General features: G+C 41.2%; 1 protein-coding gene across 1 annotated transcript in view; it reads right to left on the reverse strand.

Annotated features, from left to right (window-relative positions):
* The window catches only part of LOC108444160 (potassium channel subfamily K member 2), a 63,806-nt gene that overhangs the window by 51,351 nt on the left and 1,573 nt on the right, over positions 1-10,882 (reverse strand). Inside the window, exon 2 of the mRNA XM_017725155.2 lies at positions 5,281-5,591. Coding sequence (XP_017580644.1) covers positions 5,281-5,591 — 311 coding nt within the window. The remainder of the gene's footprint in view (positions 1-5,280; positions 5,592-10,882) is intronic.

The raw sequence follows: 10,882 nt of genomic DNA on the forward strand, positions 1-10,882 counted from the left end.
GGATTATTAAATGCATGTAAATGTGCTCAATGTTAATTAAATGCCTGTAATGAGCTAAAACTGTCTGTATTTAAACTAGAGCTGATATCAAAATCCCAAATCGTGCTGATCTAACCTTGATGACAAAGCAGAATGACAAAATGAATGAATGGATGACTTTACTAGTAAAACTTTATAAGAACAAGCCCTTAGAAATGGCAGCTTAATCATTATCAAATAGATTATTAATGACTGTAATAATTATTTCATAGTTATATATGCATGTGGTTGGTTAGTGTAGTGGGTAACACCTCTGCCTTCTACACTGTAGTCTAGGGTTCAAGCCCCCTATACTATACCAATAAGAGTCCTTGGGCAAGACTCCTAACACCGCCTTCGCCTACCTGTGTAAAATGATCAAATTGTAAGTCCCTCTGGATAAGAGCGTCAGCCGAATGCCATAAATGTAATATCTGACAGCCATCAATGATGGATGATAGCATCGTCTATCAGCCCAACTTTGATATTCAATGTAAATAGTATGTAATTCGCAGCAAAAGGGGAATAATAACTTGTAAAAGTTAATAGCCATTGCAATCTTAAATTTCATTTTTGCACATTGTGGTCATTTGGCTCCACTTTGGGTCTGGAGATCTGGGCTTAGATCTGGTATGTTGATCTTTCAAATCAATGAAACCACCAACAGCTACCAATAAACCCTTAAACCAAAACCCCTTAAACCCCTTTTTATGTTTATTTCATGGCCTCAATTGACCGTAATCCACGTTCAGTAGAGGAACCTTCTGGAACATTAGATTTATCTAATCCATCTCGTTCTTCTTGTTGTGACACATGACGCAGCCTGTAATGCGGCGAGGGAGTTTCTGAGGAACTGAGTATGGCGGTCAGGTTAATGAGTGATTGCCCACACCTGTCACCCTCTAAAGTGTTTCCTCTTTGTTCGCCTTTGTATCGCAGTGGGTTGTTGAAAAGCAGGGCCCACAGCAAGCCTGAATAAAGCACTCAGAGGAGGAGCGCTCAGCTCAATGGTTTTTAATGCAAATGGAACATCTCGCTTTGCTTTCTTCATTAAATCTGGCTGATTAGCACTGATGTCGCTTCTAGTCTGCGGTGACTGAAAAATGGTTCATGTCCTCAAGGAGCTCCTGGAAATTGTCATAAGGCAGGTTTCCTTTCAAGAGATTTCATAAGAAAAAGGTTTTAATGCTAAATTCTTGATGGGAAAGGTAACCAGCCACGTTTTTCAAACATCAACAAAACTTTGCTTTCCATGTAAGTGTGAATATTTCTTATAAAGGAAAAATAATGCAGTTATGCTCTAGTGTATAACTGTAGTCACATGGCAGAATCACGTTTCTCTTACAGCAGAATGACAACATGAATGAATGAATTTACTGGTAGAACTTTATAATAACAAGCCCTAAGAAATGGCAACTTAATCATTAATAAATAGCTTGTTAATGACTGTAATAGTTATTTCATAGTTATATAATGAATATAATAATGAATGCAATTTTCGACCATTTACTAATTGACCATTTTCTAGGCACTGTTTATAGATGATAACCGTTTAGTTTTAATTAAGTGGCCTACTATAATAAATTACTTCCAATTTATTTACCAAACAGTAACAGTTTAATTTAACAAGCCACAAGATGTTATACATTACAGTGATTTTATCACAAGTAAGGGATAGTATTAGGCATGATACTAAGCAGGGGTAAAATCACTGTAACGCTTGGTTACAAGGGGCTTACTGCTTTTATAACACGATGGCAACATGAAATATGACACAATGCTCAAAACCTCAGTCAATTATTAACGTTATAATGAATGATAATTGCAATAAACTATTCTTTTGCCAACAAGTGTAGTTAATAAAGAGTACAGCACTATTGCAAAGCAGTTATGGATTGTTGGAGAACTTCTGGTCGCTTGCTGTTGCATAATGCAGTCACTTTATAATGTAAGAAAATATCATAATGCAGCAGTGTTTACTGCAGAAACATTCACCTGATATGTATTCATAATCACTTAAATTCCACTGCAACAATAATGTCATTGAATGTTAAATTTCCACTGTCGCCTTCCAGTGTTATGTTAGCATCAAGCAAGCAGTGCCACACATTTGTTTTCCCCGCATGTAACAGTCCTTACTCTACTGCAGTCTCAGAGTGAAAAATTCAGTAAATACTGAATCTGGATGGATGACCATCTTAGCCTATTAGCTATTGTTTAGCCCAAGGATTCATGACCTGGGGTCACAACCCCCTTGAGGGTCCTGTTGTAGTCCCAGGGGATTTGCCAGTGCGATGCTGCAAAGATCAAACCAAGATATGTAGGGACCACGGAGCATCGTCTGGATTCCAGGCTTAGATGCTCTGCAACCTCTCCGTCATATCACTAAAAGACCTGGTCAGAGTGTGACCTCTGGTTCCTGATCAGACTTATCCAACGTCTCTACAAGGGTCATGCCCAGGTTGGATCTGGACCACAGTTTGGGGGAGGACCAGGGATAGGTTTCTGTGTCACGCATGCAGACAAACCTCCGGAGGACATGAACTGCAATTCCCAGAATCCTCTGGGGAATCACGAGGCGGAGCTAATTCCCTCGCTACTGTTTCCAGATTCTAACTCCATTTCCCAGACTTCTAGGCGAAGTCATGTGGTCAAGGTCACCTGAGCATTAATGTGACTCAGCTGAGTGTGTCACATGACTCTGTTAGTTTAGTATAAAAGCCCGGGCTTTAGACTAGATCAGTGTGAAGTATTGCTTTTTTGGATAGACCTGTATCGTGTGTATGACCTGCCTGTTCTCTTTTGACTCTGTTTGGTTTCCTTCATGGTTCTGACTCAACGCCTGTTTTCTGGGTTTTGCAGCGCCTTGCCCTTCTCTGTTATGGTCTGTTATTGCTGATTCTCTAGGATTTGACCCATGCCGGTTTATTGACGACTCTTTGCTTTACCAATTCCCCAAGTAAAGCTTCACTTTTGGTTTCTAACCGCAAACGTCTGCTTTCTGATCTCACGTCACATTCCGATTAAAGTTAAGATTTGAATTAGGGTCTAAACCAGGTTTAAGGTTAGAGAAAGTTGAGGTGAATTGAAACGTAGGTAGTTGAATGTAAGTCAAAAGCAGGTTAGGAATCTAAAAAGCATTGTTGGGAATAGTTTCATTTTGTTTTAAATTCTGTTTATTTTTACTGCAGTGATTGTAGATATTCATTGTTAAACAGTATTAATGCTGATGGGTTTAAGAAACCACCTCCATTCTGTTCTCGTGGTTTGAATCGTTATAGCAGATGGCCTTTACAACTCCCCCTAATGAGGACAGGGCCTTCCTGGAGCAGTGCACTCAGTTTACGATGTTTTCACAACAGGATCTAAGGTTCTGAGAAATGTGACTTCAGTTTTATGACGGTACCAAGAGTCTGGTGGAGGGCGGTCAGTGACATAGCAAGCCTGAGCTGCTGTTGAGATTGGGGTGAGGCTGAGGCGGGTGTACGGAGCTCTGAATAAACCATATTTCCTACAAACCCCGGTTTCACAGCATCTACAGCGAACTTCCCAAATAAAGTACTACTTTTAAAGTTCAGCAAAGTGCACTTAAAGCAGTGAGGTTCATTTTTTTACAGTGTGTTTTTCATAAGCAAATGCAGTCACAGCACATTTTTCCAGGATTATCTAACAGCAGAACTGTTTTTTCTTCTGACAGAAAGCAAAGAAAGGCGTACAAAGGACTGGGTGAGTGGAGAAGACATGAAGAGTCCAGCAGAGCCTGAGGCATTGCACTCAAAAGTCAACTCCAAAAGACTCTCAAAGGTCTGTCAATCAAACCATGACAGGTAAACAGAGAGAGAGAGAGAGAGATGTTGCTGTCATAGACAGATATTACTGCATTCATTCATTTTCATCAGCTCATCTAACCTAGCCACTGGCAGGAGGAGAAACCACACAGACAGAAGTTGCTCAAAGTCCATTCTACTCAACTTTTTAATGAAGAAACTCATTTCCTGAGGTCATCCGAGTACGTCCATTACTTCCCTTCCATTAATTCTGCAACTTGAACTAGTTCCAAGTACAATTAGATTAGCAGAGCTGAATTGACCCTGCACTCTTCAAACATTTCAGCAATCTCTGCTGTCCAACCTTGTTGGGGCAGGGGAAATGCCCGCTGGTGGCTGTTCATGGTACCTAAACACACTTTCTGAGTCTGAATGAGTCTGGAATTGTGTCGCAATTGAGAGGCTGCATCCTGCAGAGGCTGCATTTGAAGGCTGATTGCATTTCAGTGGCGCGACTAGGCCGTCCCATCTTGAAGGCCCCTTCATATGCGGCCGAGAACTGTTGATCAATACACCTGTTCAACTGCTGATCAATACACCTGTTCAACTGCTTCTTAACACAAATAGCTAATCAGCCAATCACATGGGCGCAACTCAGTGCATTCAGGCATGTAGTGGTGGTCAAGACAACTTGCTGAAGTGCAGACCGAGCATCAGAACGGGGAAGAAAGGGGATTTAAGGGACTTTGAACGTGGTGTGGTTGTTGGTGCCAGACGGGCTGGTATTTCAGAAACTGCTGATCTACTGGGATTTTCACGCACAACCATCTCTAGGGTTTACAGAGAACGGTCCGAAAAAGAGGAAATATCCAGTGAGCGGTCAGTTGTGTGGACGAAAATGCCTTGTTGATGTGAGAGGTCAGAGGAGAATGGGCAGACTGGTTCCAGATGATAGAAAGGCAACAGGAACTCAAATAACCAACCAAAATCTCTGAGGAACATTTCCAACACCTTGTTGAAAATATGCCATGAATAATTAAGGCAGTTCTGAAGGCAAAAGGGGGTCCAACCTTTTACTAGCAAGTAACTACCTAATGAAGTGGCTGGTGAGTGTATATGAAATGTCTTGCCACAGCCCTTATGATTACATAATATTCATAGACAATTCATTTTACAGTGTGGGGACATAGTAACAACTACTGGTCCCATGTCACCCCCCCCCCTTACATGTATATACAGATATGTATGCATAAATATATACATACTGTATACCCACCAGCCAAGGTGAACAGGGTGAAAGGGGGCAAATGTATGCAGAGAAACAGATGGACTACAGTCTGTAAGTGTAGAACTACAAAGGTCAGCTATGTGGTCAGTGGAGCTGACAAAATGGACAAGTGTGGACACAAGGTCGTTTCATTAACATACCTTGACATATACCCATAAATGAATTACAGTGGGAGTGTAGTGAATTGCTCGTGTCTTCTCGCCTCACCTTCACCAAGTCCTCCAGCTCAGTTACATTAACACATGGATGGTCGATGAGGAACTGGAGCTTTTGGGTGAGGATGGCCAGTTTGTGCGAGCTTTCGTGAGGCTGCTCCAGAGCTTTGAAGACAGTGGCTCCTACAATCAGATAGAGCACCACCAGCAGAAAAACGGTCAGCACCGTTTTCCACCGCATGACGCTGATGCGCGGCTCAAAGTCCTCCGGCGAGTTCAGCACCACCGGCTTGGCGGAGAATGAAAGGCGGGGCTTGGAGTTGTGGGTGGCGGCTTTAGGGTCCAGAAGATCAGGAGCGGCCACTGTAAAAGAGAGAGGACAGTAAGTGAATGGGCTCAGTGGATGGATGGATGGATGGATGAATGGATAGATAGATGGATGGATAAATGCATGGTTAGACTGATGAATGGATTGGTGGGTGGATGGATAGATGGATGCATATATGGATGAAGGCATGAATGCATAAATGTACAGAAGGATCGAGCAAAGTTACACTATTCTATAACCTATAAATAGCTCCACCAGTTTGCATTGAAGACCCTGTAGTTACTGAATAATAAGCCTTAATATGTAATAACCTTGAGATTTTAAGGGTTATGGTTGGCTTTCCACTGAATATCTTGTTTAGGCTAAGCATAAAAATTCAGTAACTGCTTCCTGAGTTCTCTTGACTTACTGACGCCAATGAAAAATGTCTTATAGTGCATGACATTTACATATGATTTGCTTCAATAATGAATGGCACTGCCATGCTGCCTATGTCTTATTAAAGCAGGATTGGTCCCCATTAAAGTCAAACAGCTCATGCGTGTTATGGGAATTATGCATGAGAAGGTTGTGAAAGCTAACAGCATGAATCTTACAGCAGCTCTTAATGTTTGACGGCATGACGAATGAAAGCGGTCCTGCATGATTTGCTTAGTGATGCTGTGAGCCAAAAAGAAGACCCCAGAATAGACATTTCAGACCAGACTTCATTTAAAATATCATAATAAACCAGATCCGAACGTCTGAAGCAGAATCCCAATCTGAAGCAGAACTTTTAAATATTTCTGCATAACTCAGTGTTTGGCTTGAAGGAGGGTGCATGATGACATGATGTCAAAACAAAGTATCAGTTCAGTGTTTAGATGTGGCCAATATTTCAAATCAATATTGTACTGATACGTATTTATTGTACTCCAGAAGAGCAGAATGTTTAGGTGATGTTGGGTTACATTGATAAAAAATCTGCATTTTATCCATTTTTGTGCATTTGAAATTCTAGTAACATGCTACCATTGTCACATTGTGTGTGTGTGTGTGTGTGTGTGTGTGTGTGTGTGTGTGTGTGTGTGTGTGTGTGTGTGTGTGTGAGATCCTAATGCGTGGCCATGACTTAGTAAGGCGCAGGAATGAGATCAAGTCTTATTAAGCTGTGGTCAATCTTCTCATTCCTAACTAAGTCTTGGCCATGCATTACAATCTCATCCCATGCTTTACTAAATCATGACCACATCTTACTTATCTCGTTCCCATGGGTACGCGTTATTTTTATTTATACAGGATGTCACCAGCAGGGCTCTGTACTTCTGCACGTTTTAATGCACAGTTATTGTTTTTTATTCGCTGAATTTAACATACTGGGGCAAAAAAAACAAAAAAACATGAAATGTGATGTGTGCAAAAGTTATGGCACATTTTATGTTTTATTTTCCCTTCAAAAACCAACAAAACCTGTCATTTGATCAGGACCATGTATTCACCTCGACAGATATAGACATGAACAGTATCGGATATCAGCATCGGCCCACCATTCCCACCTCGGTGCATCCCTAATTATTAGGTTACTTTTTTTCGCTTAAAACCTGTGAAAACTTTTGATAATGTAGGACAGAATTTAAATAAGTCGCTGTTGCGATTTGAACATCTTAGTGACTCAGATTTCTTTACAGTGGTGGTGATGGGAACCCAGGGTCTAAAAAAAGCAAATAGCAGTGTTTTCCACATTACGCCATATGGCCAAAAGTATGTGGACAACTGACCGTGAGCTTGTTGGATATCTCATTCCAAAACCATGGGCGTTAATACAAGGCTGCACCTCCTTTGAGGCTATAACAATCTCCACTCTCATGTGAAGACTTTTCACAACATTTTGGAGTGTGTCTGCAGGAATTTGTGCCCATCTAGTCAAAAGAGCATTTGTGAGGTCAGGTCAGACACGGATGTCTGACTCACAATTGACAGGGGCCCAAAACCCTGAAAAACAGCCACAGCCCATTATACCTCCTCCCTAAACTTTACTGTTCACACTATGCCTTCGGGTTGTTAGCGTTCTCCTGGCATCCAACAAACCCAGATTCATCCATCAGACTGCCAGATAATGAACCATAAATCATCACCACAGAGAACATGTTTCCACTGCTCCAGAGTCCAGTGATGGCAGCTTTATACCCCTCCAGCCGACACTTGGCACTGCACATAGTTATCATAGGCTTGTCCATAGCTGCTCAGCAATAGAAGCCCATTTCAAGAAGCTCCTGACCCACAGTGCTTGTACTAATATTGCTCCCTGCAGCTCTGTAGTGAGTGATGCAACAGAAGATAGGCAATTTTTACATGCTACCTGTTTCAACACTTGGCAGCCCCATTCTGCGAGTGTGTGGTCCACTATTTCAGAGCTGAGCTGTTGTGGCTCCTAGATGCTACCCTTTTACAATAATAGCACTTACTGTTGTCTGAGGTAGACCTAGCAGGGCAGAAATCTTCAGCATGATTCATTCTACTTCCAGTGTACGTCTATGGAGATTCCATGGCTATGTGGTTGAATTGATACACCTGTTAGCAGTGGGTGTGACTGAAACATCTGAACTCAATAACACACTTTTGGCCATATGGTGTAGGTTATAATTTGGTGGACTGGAAGAGGAGGGGGAGTGAAGGAGACAGGAGAGTGATAACATTAGCTAGCTACTACAGATGATGAGAAAAGTTGTACTGGAATTGGCTTTGTCTTCTACTGCTTCACCAAAAATGTAACAGGTGAGTGTTGAGAAGCATTTTACAAAGTAGCCTGTGAGGAAGACGACAGACTCATAGCTCAGGAACTGTGACGTGTGCATATTCACATGTCAGTAAATCACTTTATGGTCGTTGGTTTAGCTTAAACGTTACTGCAATACAGTTAGAATAAATGGCTCTATATTATGGGAGTGTATTTCGGTAATTTCAGCATTAGTTATACGTGTCTCAGTCATGCCTTCGTTTTTACCCCTTTTGCCAGTGATTATGGGTTCTCTTCTCAGTCATGCAACACTTTGATTCACTTTTTCCTCTGCCAGACCACAAACAGTGCTTGTGCTTCTGCTTGAGCCCTGATAGGTTCCCAACGTATCTGGATTGTCACCTTTTATATCTTTAACCAAGACAGAAGATAAACACTGAGCTCAATATGAGACCGTGCACAGGGGTCAGACCATCAGAAGAATGGTTTTTTGGGGACTATTTGGCCATTGAGGGCCACAATGTCACAAATATAGCTATTTAATTCCTGCCTGAAACAACCGGTGAACCTTAATGTGTCCTAGGAGTTTATATGTAATGTTGATGATGATAAAATAGTGTTACGTCTGAAAAAAATGGGGGCGCTATTTTGCCTTATAACACCCTGCAGGGTACCACTCCACAAACACCTCAAAATGACAGTTAAGCAATATCTCAGTCATCAGGCAGTGTATTCATAACCATTTTATGTAATACCTTTCTGCTTTTATAGGCATTAAACTCTGTAGATGTCTGGTTCCTATCACCACCATTCACATCAAACCACTCTGGATGACTTTGTTTGCATCTTAACCGTTTAATCATGCAGAAACGTCCACTAAGTGAATTACTCTTTAAATGCTATGAGTCAACAGCAAACCGTAGTCCATAAATTGACCCGATGGTAAATCAAGATGTCCATAATGAACGAGAGATGACTCCCATAGGATTCATCAGCGTGTAAAGCTCTGATCTCCACACTGACCTCTCTCTACTGTCCATCCATCCACGGCCATGCTATAACTACATCACATTAAATCCCGTTACACTGCACACCAGCTACAAGCCTCGAGTTTAAAAGCAGAGAAACGGCGCTCGGAGCTGCGGTTCCAAACCGGACGTGTTAGCACATAATGTACTATTTAGAAGTGAGAGGAATTTCGTTAAAAATGTATAAGGCTTTGAAAGCTCTCTCGCTCTGTTTCTCTCTCTGTCTGCCTCCCTCAACCCACGCACAGCAAAAGCCCACTTGACTTTTAATCTTCAGCCACACATACAGGTACGCCGGGCATAATCAAAAGAGCGCTTCAAACAACAATGGAAAAGAATAGAATTCGATAAATAAGCTGCAGAAAGCAAGACAACCACATAAAACAGAGCTGAAAAGGCGGCACAGACATGAGCAGCATAAAAGGATTAAATCATATGACAAATAGGCTAACAAAAGTTGAAGACACACACACAAAAAAAATGCATGTACAGCACTGTGTGAGAGTTTTAGGCATCTAAGCAAATTTTTATACAACTGACCTCAGCAGTGAGTTTATCACAGTGTACATTAGAATAAAGTCGTATTCATAATTCAAATAAACAGAAAAACAATAAAAAGTAACAAGAATTTCTCGGGTCCATATTTTTCCTGGACTCCTTCACAGCCGCCACAGAGACTCGTTAATATCACCAATTACATCATGAGCTCAATTTACTGAGCACTGATTGGTCAAACCAGGAGCTGCTTTTTAACTACATATAATACTGGGCTTCCTTGAGGAGAGGCTTGGAAATGGTTAAGCAAACACACTAACGTCCAGAAAATCACTGTTTATTATATATATAATATTATTATTATATATATATATAATATCATTATTAATATTCTATACATTTTATTTATTCAAATATTAACACTTTTCTCAGCAAACAAACACAAACTACACGAATAAATAGATTTTGAAAGTGTGTCTTGGGTGCCTAAGACTTCCGCACAGTCCTGTGTTTGCAGGTGTGTGCCAAAGTTTGATCACCTCCACTCAAATGATTTTTTTGTTGATTTTCTATATGAACGTAAGTTAGTACGTCTTCTACAGAGAACGAACTTAACGAAGGCATTTTTCTGCAAATGTTGTGCACGATGTCTACTCAGTAAATAAGTAAATACTCAGTAAGTAAATAAACAAACGCTCAGTAAACAGATCCTCAGCCAATAAACAGTAATTGTGCAGGAAAACGTGGTTTCCCCGTGTTAACATGTCATTGGACCGGGGCGCCAAAACTTTTGCACACGACTATAATTGAGGCCGCATAAACGAAATATAAAGATAACGGACAAAAATAGTCATATTTACGCTGGCAATCACACATTGGTATCGATGGGCGTCGGTATCGGGCTGATATCAGAAGACGTTGGATGGGATATCGGACGGATGCTGATCTGGTAACAAATGTGTCCGGAAACAGCGCTCGCTTACTCCGGGGGTGGTTTAACCTGTAGAGATGGCATGAAGCCATGTTCTCTTTCCCAACACTGATACCGATAGTGCATCCTTAAGCTATGGGCTGATATGGATACTGA

The sequence above is a fragment of the Pygocentrus nattereri genome, chromosome 4 (genome assembly GCF_015220715.1).
Source record: "Pygocentrus nattereri isolate fPygNat1 chromosome 4, fPygNat1.pri, whole genome shotgun sequence".
Lineage (NCBI taxonomy): Eukaryota > Metazoa > Chordata > Actinopteri > Characiformes > Serrasalmidae > Pygocentrus > Pygocentrus nattereri.